Genomic DNA, 14,696 nt, shown 5'->3' with positions numbered 1-14,696 from the left:
GAATCGAAACTCGACTGATGATAAGTAAAAGTATTAATTTATGGAATCATTTCTACTATTGGAAACTAATGGTAGGCCGGGTCTATTGGCCCACACACACGTTACACACGTTGATATTCATTAGAAAACACGCCTCGGTATTCAGCGATAAATCAAATTCTCCACAGAGCATATAACTCATCCACCTAGCTAATACGATCTATTCCAGTCTACATTTCCTCTCTCCCCTTTCTTTCCCTTCCTTTTTTTTTTTTTCATACGTACGTGGTTAAAACCAAGCACCGTAAATTCAGCTAACGTCACGGACCGCTCGTATCATTTTTCACAAAAATCGACCGGACACTTTTTCACACCGATGTGTCACCATGTTTGTGGGCCAACCGTGTCAACCGTGGAACAGACTGTAATTTACAGCTGATTAAGCTTTTCCACCGAGTCTCCACCGGAAAGATAGACAGACAGGATGGGAGGGTGAAAGAGCGGGAAAGAGAATCATTTCGTTTATCGAGTTCCGCGCGGGCTCGTCGAACCGTGGAACGTTAATTCACCGCTCTTTCTCCCTGCAATTCGCGGCCGCCATTACGGTTAACGCGTACTCGTGTCGCGCGTTCGGAAGGGAAAAGGAAAAAAGAAAGGGGGAATAAAAAAAAATAAAAAGAGAAGAGGAAAAAAGAAAGAAAGAAAAAAAAATGGAACGACCGGTGAAACGGTTCCATTACGGTCGAGCATCTTAGGTACTCCATTAAACTTAAAATTGGAACACGGAGGGAGGAGGAGAAGGGAGAGATGTAATGTGTTCAACCCTGTATCGCGACTATATTACTCGAATCGATAATGTTTGTGTCCTCGGACGCAAGGATGGAGGGAAACGCGCGACGAGAGTTGGATCGTTTATTCGAGCGAATTTGTATATAAAATCCGTGGATCGTTCGCGTGGATTGATTGAAGATCGGCGGGAGACGGTGAAATTCTAAATTACTCGGAGAATCGAGAAAGAGGGAAACCGATCTCGTTCGAGATGTATCCCTGATATTTTTGCGCGAGTGGATACAGCGAAAGATGCGAGAGGAGAGTTATTCGAGACGAGCTTCTTTTCTTTCTTTTTCTTTTTTTTTCATAGTAATTCGTTTCCGGATTGGAAAATTTCTTCTTCCAAGAAAACCACCTCGTGTTCTTTTCGAATAAGATTCTCTACACATAGGAATATTTTTATAACGAGGAGCATTGAAATTTCACCGCGTTTTTAAAGTTTCGGTGTAATTAATATAAAAAAAAAGAAAGAAAGGGAAAAAAAGAATGTTGAAACTTTAAGGATCCACTTTCAACTTTTTAGAGGGAAAAGAATTTGCATATATAATCACGATACTCGTGTCTGTTATAATAATTACAACGGTACTTTCACAACTTTAAGGATCCATTTCAACTTTTTAATTTAATCTTTTTAATACTCTAAAAAAAAAAGAAAAAATTAGTATTGTCTTATTACAACCACTCAACAACTTTCGAAACTTAACTTTCGAGTTACTTCGTTTCTCTCTCTTTTTTTTCTTTTTTTCTTCCTTTGACAGATCAGAATTTCTAATTTCTATCTAAATAACCTTTTTCTTTTTCTCTTTGAAGTTTGAACGAGCGGATGAAACAAACGTACAAAGATAAATAAGAAATATCAACGTATATCTCACAAAGGAGAAACAAGGCGTGATCGTGCATCCTCGCATTTCGAACGTTTTCCTTCGAAAACGAATGTTCAAAGAGACGCGCACGCAACGCACGGATATAATTGGAAATTTTCCCTAATGTTCGCGCGGTTTAGTCCTCCCGATGACCCAGTTCGAAGGAGTACGCGCGTATATTACGTTTTGAATATTAATATCCTAAGAGCTCGCGGCATAAATAGAGCGGTCGTGGCCGGGGAGGGGGAGGGATCAGCCGCGATACGTTCGGGGTACGTTCGGTCCAGGGAGCCCCCGTTATCATTTATGCCAATTAAGTTGGTGTCCTCCCTCCCTCTTCCCCTCCTTCCGTAATGCGACGATATTAGCCTAACAAAGTGGCCATACTTGCTCGCGCGTTTGTTTTCGCCGTTTAATGCCTCCCCTGGAATATTAAAGCGGAGCTCTCGCGGTGAAATTGGCGAACGCGAGGAGGATCGTCGGTTTCGGTTTTATTGGGTGTGTTTTATTTACACTTGGAATTCTTTGATATTATTTTTTCTTTTTTTTTTTGTGAAATAATTAAGAGAGGAATCAATAATGGAATTGTGGAAAATGGATAATAGATTTGATTAATACGGATTATTTATTTTTGTGAATGTGTTTGGAGAATTGGAGAGAGTTTCGGCAAAAATGGATAATAATTTTAATTAATGGATATGAATGTTTAATTGGAGAGTCGGTGGAATTAGCAGGAATGGATGATAATTTTAATTAATGGATATGAATGTTGTTTTTGTGAATGTTTAATTGGAGAGTTGGCAAAAATGGATGATAATTTTAATTAATGGATACGAATGTTTAATTGAATGATAATTTAATGGATATGGATGGTATTTTTGTGAGGGTTGTTGGTGGAATTGATAAAAAATATTGGATATACAATATTTATCGGTGGAAAATACCGAGATGCTTAAAATTATCGATATAAAGGTATTGATTGTATATTATGGATTCTATATTTTAACCTGTCTTTTTCATTATAACCGGATCTCTCCAGTTTCAATATCAGAAGTTTTAAAATGGAATAAAAATTTCGACATTAATCAATTCTAAAACTTAAGAGGACAATTGTCAATTACCGTTTTAATACATCAAATAAACATTCTATTTTAAATAAAATTGAATATCCCGAGAAGGAAAAGATCCATCAATTAATTCCACCAGTCATCTAATAATCCAAAACTCAACATGCGAAAATGTTGACGACGAAACAAATCGATGGAAATCGTGAAAGAAATCCGTCGAATATAAGAAAAAAAAAAAAAGAGAAAAAGAAAAAAGGTGGAACTTACCTTGGTGAAGGTGAGGGTGGCTATGGGCGGGAGGCGAGGTAGATTGGGATAATAGAAGCTTCCCGCGGGATGCGCCGGATACCGCGACGTGATCCTGTAGGCGATTCCTTGGGGTTGGGTCGGCCAGTTGGCAGCGGTGAATGTGAACCCGTTATCGGTTCCACCGTCCAGCGGATCCAGCTGAGAAAAGAGACGAACGATGGATCCACCCCGACTCTTTCAATAGCCGGATTTTTAATGAGATGGCATAGAAACCACGCGCTTTTTTTCCATCTCAACGAACACACGACCTATATATACTATATATATACACATACATACATTTCTCTCTTTCGACGCAATTTTTTTCCTCTCTTCAAACCCTTTTTCCAGATCAAACTTCGCTTCAACGAGCGCCAAGGATCGCTAATACAGCCTCGTGTATCCAAATAGCGAAAAAAAAAAAAAAGAAAAAAGGTTTCCTTTTTCTATAGAGCCTTTTGTTCGCTATACACGCTCCATACGCCCGCTTTCGCGAAACGAATGGAAAATTCACCCTCCCCTCAGATCGATTCGATCTAATTTCCCGAATATGGCTCGGCCTAATTTCGAGCGTTGGCGGTCACGAAATTGAAATTGTCGAAGCGATTCGACGAGGATGATGATGATGCGATTTCAGGATTTCTGATATCGAAATCAATGATCACTCCCCTCCCCTTTCGACGGGGGTAATTACCTCGACGGTCACGGTATCGACCCAGTTACCCTCCACGCACAGTTGGAAGGAGTCGAGGCCGACGAACCAATCTGGGCTGGGGTTGATGCGTGCCATCACGCTTATCAGGGTGTGATTGCCATCGAGGAAGGCCCGCGCCACGCTTGTCCCCTCCCCCTGGGGCACGGGGGGCCCGGTGAACGAGTGGAGGGTGCTCGGCGAGTCACCGTCCGCGTCCATCCCGTCCGTCCTCCCGGTCTCCACGTACAACCTCACCCCGCTCGACAATCTCTCCCCCAGTCTGTACAAAGTGTAGGCGGAGTTGTGCGTTCGACCTGCGAAAAAACGAGAACAAGATTTCTTACATGCGTAAAATATATATCTTTTTTTAAAAAAATAGGGGTGCGAAGATTAAGATTTTTGCGACACGATTACTTTTGATAAAAACTTTTTCGATAATCGAATAAATGGAATCCCTTGGTTCTAAACAAACGCGTAATGAATTTATTTGAATTTATTTTCTTAATAATAATTTTTTTCTACGGGATCAATGATTTTAATTAACAAATGATGTTAATTTAAATATAGATCAAACGTGAAGGTTGATGATGTTTCTTCTTTTTTTTTTTTTTTTCTATGGGTGCGGATCGAGGATGAGAAAAAACGGTTATAGGGATCGTTAACGCGAACCCCTGCGCCCGACGAAATGGTCAAATTTACTCGAGGCGATGAATTTACGGCCAATGAACACGACCCTCCATATACGTTCACGGAACATCCGTTTCGAGTTTCTATCTTTATTTCAAGGGGAAAAGAAGGAGGAGGGAAAGGTATATATGAAGGATCGAGAAGCGTTCGTTCGAGATCTTTGGAAAGTATCTCAAAGTCTCGTCGTTGTTCATCATTTATTTTATCATCGCGGATGAAAATTCGTCGAAATAAGGAGGAGGATGGATATCGTAATAAAATATAAAAACGTGTGCTCGAAACGCGAGGCACGTTCAGCGAAGAACTCGTGCGCGAAAACTCGGGAAGACGTTTCTCATCACGCGGTTGTTTTATCGTCACAACAGATAGGATTTCGAAAGCTTTTGAGCGTCTCACCAAAAGTCGAATATCTTTCTTTTCAATGGATTTTTAAAACATTCGTACCTTTTAGGATTATCTTTCGTATTTCGAGGATGGATCTTTCTTTCGCGAGATTATGATAAATATAATAATGTTTGAAAAGTGATGATTTTTCGTAATAATTAAAATTCTACCATCTTCACGTCTATTTCTTTTTTCTTACATTAATTTTCCAAACTTTCGAGATGATGTTCCGGAGAAGAGAAAAAAAAAAAAGAAACGTTGATCAATATCGAGACGTTCCCAACAAATGTCCCGCGTAACGCGGCGGAAATGAAGCGGGGAGGAACGTCGTTTGTCTGGTCTGTGGAAAGGTGTGTGTTTTCACGTCCACCGATACGGCACACGGATGATAGATTAAGCTCGCATCTGCCTCTTCTCCGCTCTACTCTTCTCTTTCGTGCAACTCTCGCAATCATCGCGCGTACGTAAATTTTTGAAAAGCTTTCGATCGATCCTCGTACGAGAAATTCCACGTACGTACGATGGTTAACTTAACGACGAAAGGATCGTAGCTCTTTGTACTTGAACGCCTGTCGAAAGGATTAACGCCATCGCCCCGCTTCAACCTCGTCCCATTTTATCGCTGTTCATCAAGCGTGCACGGCACACAGATGTCTCGAGATCGAGTTCGAGGTTGTTCAGTCAATGGTATATCGTTAAAACCAAGATTCAGAGTTCCGGTTTAATGGAATATAATTTTTCACCCCTTCCCCACCCCTGAAGGAAACTTTCGATTACAGCCGTTCGTAATTCAATCCTTTCGCCTGGCAAACTTGGCGGCGTCGACGATTTAGAGGTCCCAAAGAGGATTAACGAAATCTTGATGTAAGGATGGTGGAAACAGGACCGGAAATTTCCAAGTACCATTAGGTACTGCCTCGAAGGGGAGAGGCTTTCGGTTATGAAAGGGTTAAACGTTCTTCGTCCTGCCTTATCGGACACGTTTTCCGAACGATGATGTTGCGATTAATTTAATTTGCCATTTCCAACAGCTATAAGCAGTGCCATTTATATTTCTGTATCATGCTTCATGAGATACTCGAATATTTTTTTTTTTACGTCTTACAGTTTTATGAATAATCAGCTAATTCTTAATTTCACAATTTCGAATATACTGAAATATCGGAAAAATTATTAGGACTAATGGCGATCTCTAGCGGACGCGAAAAAACTTAAAACGAGCAAACCATAGCTTTATATTATTGTATTCGCGTTAAATCACAAATCAAACTTTTTATTTTTCGCGTAGGAAAAAAACGTGAGAAGAAACTAAAAATTGAAACCTACTTGAAAAAATAGAGGAAATCGTGTTCTCTTGAAATCGCTTTTTTTATTCCGATATCTCGATCGGTTGTCAAAATATAAGGAGTCAAGGTTTCTACTCGAAACGTAAGATTATGAATGGCGAGCCAATTGACCTATATACTTTCCTGGAAATGCGTACTACGTCCTTCCAAGAATCGCGTCTGGAGTTTGGGACAAGTCAGTGAAATTAGGTGCGAGCGAGAGGTCCGAGTAAGCGAACAAAAATAATAAAACGAAATTATTCTTTTCTTTACACGACGATATCTCGGCAACCGAAAGTCGAAACGGAGTAATTCGAAAAGAGTTTTAAAGGGGAACGTTCTCCGCTTCCAACGATCGCTCGTTTATTGACCGGAAGTTACCATGTTCGGAGTTACAGCGGTTTAAAGTTTTCGTAATTTTAATAGGATCTGCTCGAGAGTTTAAGTAAACGATTATGAAAATTATCTTTTCTTTGTCGACATATCTCTGGAACTCGAATGAAAAAGCATTTCGAAGAGCAAAGTTCCGTGTTTTTAACTTTCGGAGATACAACGGTTTGAATTTTTTTATCACGATTTAATCGAATTTATTAAATTATCATTTCCTATCGAATTCGGTTCTACACGCGTAACTTTGAGCAGATAATAAATGACATTATTACAATTTTCACGTAACCCAAACACCAATTTTCCTATCCTCCGTATATATACAACGTTTCTAATAATATTCTCGATTCGAGTTACGGTATCGTTGAATTTCATTTAATCCTACGTTAAAGCACAATCGTGTATACAATACCATCACCGGTGAGAAACTTGTTGTTGTATGCGCGGCAGGGGTGCGAATCTCTTCGCGTTCCAGTTTGAGAAACGCTGCCCCGCGTTTCAACCTATTAAAGCTCGTAGACATACGTATAATCGACGACATAAACGTTATTCAAATGGCCGGTGTGTACACACCGTCGAGCATTGCGATTCAGGATCACAGGCTCGCCATTAAAATTCATGAGCGCCCTCCGTGTAATTTCGTTTTTACGTGCTTGTACGCATTAATACGGTCTCGAATCAGACCGATTCCTGAATTCGAACATTTTCCGCAATGGAAAGCCGCGGTTTTTGTCACCTATCCACGAAAATTCTCTCCTCCCCAAACGAGAGTAGGAGGAGGAGGGTAATATTACCCTTTAGTTATTGGCATATTTTTCCTTTTTTCACTTCCATGTGTCTACACGAGTTATGACACAGTTTATCTTTTTACATTTTTAGATAATCACTCAATTTTAGATAATTTTAGTTAGCTATTTTCTCTCACTTTTCTCATAAGATTTTTAACAATTCTCGTCACAATCAGCTCCCAAAGTTTATTACTATTATTATTCTCATTCACATTCTCAATTTACCAATCGAGCAATACTTTTTCTTCTTTGCAGAGCGCTCACATTTTTACCGAGATCGAAAGATATCCTCAATGATGAAAAAAGTTTTCAATTTTCCTGCCAACAAACTACAAACACGACAACGAAACGAAACGGGACAACGGTTGGCTGCGGTTTCTCCGTCCGGTTAGTCGAAATTCGCCTTTCAAAGGGGTGTTTCCAAACCCTTCTTCCCCCGATTCTCTCTGACGCGCGCACACCCCCAAATCCCATCGACCTCCACGGCGACTTAATTAGTTGCAAAATTAGCGAAAACCGCGGAAAGGGGAAATGGCAAGTTGTTGCCAGTTCTCAGCCACGCGGGGGAACACAAGGGATTCTTGTTCTTCCAGGGATTCGATCCGATCAAACTTGTTTCAACTTTCGATAAATAGGTGAACTTGTTGTTAAATATATTCCGTCCAAGTTTGTCCACAACCGGTTTCCAATTTCGAAGGATTGTGATCGTGCGATGATCGGACATAATGTCGTTTAAAAGAGAGGAGCAGTTTGGATCAGAGATCCTTCATCCTTGATCGGGATATCGGTCGAATGCGATACTCGTTTGAATATTCATCGCCGTTTCCACCTTGTTTATTCCGGCGATAACGTATGCGGACGACGGATGAATCGATCGATAAGGCCGCCGGATTGCGATTTAAGCGTTCGCCACCAGCAAGGATACGAATGGATACAAGCGTTATGATCTCTCTTTCTCTCCGTCTTTTTTATTTGTTTATCTTTTTCTATCCCATCGCCGTATACATCGTTGAATTTTATAACGTCCTTAGGAAAAAAGGATATCCACGGTTTTATTCCACGGTTCATAAATTCCAGATTATCTTCCCTTTCTCCTCTCTCTCTTTGTTCATTGTTTGCGGTTCACGATGAAAACGATTACGCCGTTTGTTTTATTCCGTTCTTGCTTTTTATGCACGAAGGGAGAGGAAAAAAAAAATCATTTTCACGAAACGAGTCACTGTACGCGTCGCGCATCGAATTCATTAAATTAATTAATAACTTCTTCCTTGGATATTTCCTTTCTCTTTTACAATTGTTGTTTTCTCTTTGCCTTTCGTTGTTTCTCCCCTTGACACGCTCGATTACGCACAAAAGTTTTTCAAACGTGAAACCGTGTTAATCGTTTCGCTCACGAAACCTTGCAGCAACTTACTCCTTAGTGTAACTCATGCAACTTTTCTATTTCTCTACGAAACGAGTTTCTTCAATTAAGCTCTCGTATACAATTTTCCAAACAACATTTTACGAGAAATATTAGAGGAAACCCCATTGCGAATTAATTGAATTAGGAGAAAGAGAGAGGAATGCGTAATATTTAGAAGAGATGGAAAAATTACAATCGATCATCGTTGACAAAGAAACAATCCTTTATAAAAACTTTATTAAAACCCTTGGCAAATTCCGATCGCTCCAAGTTCGCTCTACTACTCCCTCCCCCCAAAATTACCTCCTCCATCTCGCCTCCATTATTCACTCTCTACGTGGAAACACCTCGAAGAGGCGGTAAGTAGAGGAAGAAATTTGATTAAACTCCGTAGAGGACGGAGGAAAGGAAACGTGGCCCTCGATCGAGGGGGGTGGGTTTTTCCGCTCTAAATCCATCGGGAGGGAGCCGCACAGAGAGTGGCAAGAACAAAGCTGCTTTCACCGTTTGGCCCGCAGGAATTCCACTATCCCCGATCTGGCCCGAACAATGCTCGTTCACCGACAATACCGTGCCCCTTTTTTTAATTGGTAGCTGTGCCCTTTCGTTTTCATCGTGATATCGAACGAACGAAGGGGAGAGAGGGAGAGAGAGAGAGGGAGAGAGAGAGAGAGAGAGAGAGAGAGAGAGAGAGAGAGAGAGAGAGAGAGAGAGAGAGAGAGAGAGAGAGAGAGAGAGAGAGAGAGAGAGATGGCTCGACGAACTGACAAATCGTCCGGGGAGATTTTCCAGGCCAGGACCATTTGTCTTCGAACGAATCGGCCGTTCGCCCACGATTATGCATTCCAACTGCATGCATATCGCAAAGAAATTTATACTCTTTTCCTTGTGTTGCCCTTTTTCATTATTATCCTTCGTTTTAAGATTTGTACAATGTTTGCTTTCTTCAATAGTTATTTTATGAAATTTAACTGTTATTGTATTATACAGTTTTTTGGATTTTTTAAATCTTTCAAGGTGTATCCCTTTTAATTTGTACAATGTTTGCTTTCTTCAATAGTTATTTTATGAAATTTAACTGTTATTATATTATACAGTTTTTTGGATTTTTTAAATCTTTCAAGGTGTATCCCTTTTAATACACTTTATGCATTAAAGAAACGTTTCGTCTTTTTTAATACTCTGATATGAAATATCCCTCTTGAATATTAAAGTAGATTAGAAATTGCACGATGATTAAACGAATGAAATAATAATTTTCAATAATTTTATAAACTTTATCTGCAATACTTGGAGAGTCGCTATGGCTGCATACTTAATCGAAATAGGTTAAGAATATTTGTTAAAGCTGCTCGAATTCTTGTATTCGATATTTGCTATATTGTTACTCAGCCACAAAAAAAAAGGCAAACTTGAAATTTCCATCCTTCGTCCAATAAACCATCATCATCGCGATTGAGCAAAGTTGTGGAAAAGAATGATGGAACGTGGTCCGGCTTGCGAGTCGACAAATTCCGTCGTCGAGATTTCACGAATAACTCGGCCAAGTCGCATCCGTTACAAGCTTGGCCCGTCGACAAAGTCCTCGAGGAGAGAAAACCCATTCTTACCCAACTCCAGCCGTTTCCGAGCAACTTAATTCTCGATTCCATCTCTGCGCTATATCGTTGGATTAATTCGAGACAAATCGTGCTCAATGGAACTCGGCCTCGATTAGACGATTGTCAATGAAAGCCGCCTAGTCGTCGATACTCTCCTCGATTAATAATCGAAGAGACTATCTCTCTGTGTATGTGTGTGTATATGTGCGTGTGTAATTTGGTAATCGACGAGCTGAATTTTACAATTCATCATTGAAAATTGAATTACGGTGGATATATGGATTTGTTTAATCAAACGATATTTTCGACAAGTAAATGGAACTGGAATTTCGAAGCGATGATGATCGAGTAACGATGTAATAGATTCGTGTCGAAATGTGATAAATTAAATTGTTAGAATCGAGGATAATTCTTATTAATATCTTCGAAGCGATAATTGTGTAATGGATATAAGTTTTAGTTTTTAAAAAATTTGTATCGACAAATTGTAAATTCGGCGACGCGAATTGTTGGAATCGGAGATAATTCTAATAATACTTTGGATTTCATCGCGCGGAGTCATAAATTTTTCGCAGAAAAGAATATCGATCATCCGATTTATATTTCGGCTATCCAATTATCCGATTATCCGAGCTAACGCGTCTGAAAAAAAATGTTTACATTACAGGGAACGTATCTTTTTATAAAGCGATTTCTCGATTAAAAACGACCGTCCATATATTCCTCTCCATTTACATACATTATCTCCACGGCTCGATTAATCAATCACTTTCAATGATTCTCGTTTGTCGATCGAATTGAAGGTAATTTTCATCACTTACAATTTCTTTTTTCTTTTTTTTTAACGTTTTACGGTGAAAAGATCAGCGGGGTTAAGGAGGGCGACTACAATCGAAGGTAAAGGAGGAGTTGAGAATCTCTGCGCGGCGGAGTGATCCAACTTAATATAACTTTGGTAACAAGTCGATGCTAACTTGGCGGAACCGCGAGAGCCGCCTATGCGGCACGTGCAACTGCGCTTCCATGTGCATCCCGCTCTTAGCTGGCTTGGAACGCGAGTAACCGAGACGTGTTCCCCCAGAGAAGTGGATAACCCAATTTCCCCGGGCCGCCTCTGTTGTGTAGCCAGGGATGACGTCGTTTCACGTGCACATCGGGTCGCAATCTCTCTCTCTCTCTGGTCACCGACCCCTTCTTGTTTTGACGCCACCATCTTCCTCGAACCAAACAACCGACGACAGTTTCTTCCTTTTTCTTTCTTCTTTTTGAAAATCTTCTTATCCGAAATTTTCTCGTACGGATGGATTTCGAAGAAGGCGGAAAGAAATTTAACGAACGACGTTCATCAATTTCCATCCACATTTCTGGGGATGGAAATTAAATAATCTTCGGGAGGAATCTATCCCAGCAGTTTTTTGCGCGATTTGGAATTTCAACGAGGAGATAACGAACGAGTAATTTGGTAATAGGCGGTGGGTAATGGAGGGAGAGGGATTTTGTGGGACGAGCGTGAAAATCGGAGTGAAATTGGCCCTCGTTGGGCGTTGCAAAGCGTATTAGAGGGAGGAAATGAAAATTCACTTGGCCAGATTCCACGGGAAACGAGTGATTATTGGACAAGTAACCGAACGATGCGTCACACACACGCGCACACATATAGAAAAGCGGTGGAGGAACGGTGGATTTCCTGGAGGATGCGAGGGGTCGCATCAGATATAATTGGATTACTAATGAATTTATCGGAAACGGCAATTAGTTTGCATCGAACCGGCCGATCGATATCCATCTCCGTCCAAGGAAAAACAAACTCGAACGCGTGTCCTCGCTCGTGGACGTAGATAAACGTAATTAACGATCACTCGCGCTAAATGCAAATCTTATTGTCGCGATAATTAATATTTTGTAAAAAGAAAAAAAAATCAAAATTTCTTTTTTAATTTACGATTGTCATTTCGAATGAATAATCGAACCGGGATAAGATACGAAAATGGATCCCGGGAGTGTTAAAGTTATCCAAGTACATTTACATAAAATGTTAATATATTCTTGAAATTGGAGACTTGAAACTTCTCGAGAATTGCCGACTCGAAGTTCGAATCTTTGTGCCTATTTTGATCTTAAGGATCTGATCTTTGTCAAAACTGATGCGAGTCACACAATTGTATTAATCCATTGCGTACTCTAATTCAATTTTTGAAAAAATCTCTAAAAAGAAATTATACTATCTATTTCTATTTCACGTAGGTTTTTCTACATTTTAACTATTATTACACAAATAAAATTAAATCGATTAATTATTATTTACAAACTCGAATAAATCATTATCTGGTGAAGCAGATTCTCCTTTGTGCATCATCACATGATTATATTCCGCTCCTTTTTCCATTGCACGAATAGACTTTTACATTTTTTCCCCAATTTCTTTCTTCTATATCATTCCTTCGAACGTTTTTAATTCCTCGAATCGTCGAGTGAAAAAAAAAATTAAAACGAGATATCTCGTCGCAATATAATTAACACGTCGATACATCGCTCTCTGTTACATGAAAATGTGCTCGATGCATAATTAATTTTTCATTTCCAAGGGGGATAGAGTAACAAAAACAAAGTTTCCGGGCATCTTTGATCGAATTTCAATTCGCCACAACACGCGTCGAGTTTCTCGCGATCCGATTTACGAGCGTCCGAGTCACGCGTTCGACCCATTGCGCGATTCAACGAGCGTATCGGTCGAATAATCGAGGCGATGTATACATATATATACATGCACGTACGTCTATATATATCGAGGGAGGGAAAAGCTGGCAGAGAGACAGGGCAGAACCGCGAGAAGATAGGCGAAGTGACGTTACAATGAAGTATTAACGCGGTCGCGCACGCGTTAACGTGGACCGCAAACATCAGCAAACAGGCTGGATGGGATCGGCCATTCGAAGGCATCAACGAAACGCGGTCGTAATGCAGTTACCGTCCGATTTATTGGGAACAATAACTAATTTGCCGTGAACCCGCATAAATTATGAACGCTGCGCGGCTCTCCATTCCCAGATAACAACGCTCGACCCTCCTCGATTCCATCCACCCTTCCACCCAACCCTTTTCTCTTCTTCTTCTTCTTCCACCCTTGGACGTGTCTTGATATATGACGCGCGTGCACACAGATTCCCCACTATTCGATGTCTGTGGTTCGATACTATGGATTGGATATTTTCTTCGAGGAGAAAGGGAATCGGATCCTTTGTAAAAAGAATGGAATTGTTAGCAAAAAGATAAAGTAAAGTATATCTCACCATTAGAGAAGCTGTAATTCGAATATTACAAAATCGTAAAAAATTGTTTTCATTTACAAAGTTAAAGAATCCTCGAAACTTAATTAATTTTACCTTGATACGATATTGATATATCTGTACTGTATTTATACTATGGATTGTATTTATATCTGTATATATATCTGTACTGTATTTATACTATGGATTATATATTTCTTCGAGGAGAAAGGGGATCGGATCCTTTGTAAAAAGAATGGAATCGTTAGCAAAAAGATAAAGTAAAGTATATCTCGCCATTAGAAAAATTGTAATTCGAATATTACAAAATCGTAAAGAATTGTTTTCATTTACAAAGTTAAAGAAATATCCTCGAAACTTAATTAATTTTACCTTGATACGATATTGATATATCTGTACTGTTATTATTATTTTGAATACGAAATTACACTTGTATAAATTAAACTTAATCGTTACAAGATCAATGATCAACCAATGCATCGAGATTTAGCATCATCGTTTTGAAAGTTAACGTTTCCTTTATTCTTTCCACCGAGATGAATAATACGATTTATCGCGCAATACTAAATTAAAATAATTAAACTACATATTATTAGCCTGCCTTACTCGATTAGCAGGTAAAACGTTGGCGATAAATTTTTAATGGATAAATATTCGAATCCGGCCCCATTGTTAATTCTAGATCGAATACCAGTCATCAATAATGAAAATACCTTCGTTTATGAGCCATCATTTTCCAATTCAAATTCCGACAAATACCTCCTTGCTCTCTCTCTCTCTCTCTCGGCCAGCTGAATGGATCTTTAAAATTCGATGGCGTGGGGAAGCGTTCGATACCTGCGGGGCGGAAAACGAGTGTCCAGAAGCTCGTCGCGCGAGACAAACGGCGCGCTAACGAACCGGCGTGTTCGCGGCAAGTACCGTGTTCCGGCGCACAATGTCCCGTGAAACGTTTAAACGGCACGCATTAACCGCGGCGACGCTTCCTCCCGCTTCCGTTTCTCGCCACTCTCACCATTTCCAAGCCGAAAACGTAGTGGCCCGCTAATGCCGCCGGATTGTTCGAACGCGCCGGCCACTTTCGCCCACCCTTCGTTTGCTTCCCGTTTC

At 40.1% G+C, this 14,696-nt stretch overlaps 1 protein-coding gene across 1 annotated transcript in view; it reads right to left on the bottom strand.

Moving 5' to 3' along the window:
* Window positions 1-14,696, bottom strand: part of LOC726068 — a 174,012-nt gene that overhangs the window by 39,087 nt on the left and 120,229 nt on the right. The window contains exons 3-4 of the mRNA XM_001121838.5: window positions 3,723-4,036; window positions 3,008-3,187 (exon numbers count right to left, since the gene is read on the bottom strand). Coding sequence (XP_001121838.2) covers window positions 3,008-3,187; window positions 3,723-4,036 — 494 coding nt within the window. The remainder of the gene's footprint in view (window positions 1-3,007; window positions 3,188-3,722; window positions 4,037-14,696) is intronic.

Source organism: Apis mellifera, linkage group LG15 (assembly GCF_003254395.2).
Source record: "Apis mellifera strain DH4 linkage group LG15, Amel_HAv3.1, whole genome shotgun sequence".
NCBI classification, from domain to species: Eukaryota; Metazoa; Arthropoda; class Insecta; order Hymenoptera; family Apidae; genus Apis; species Apis mellifera.
This window is presented reverse-complemented; position numbering and strand designations above follow the sequence as displayed.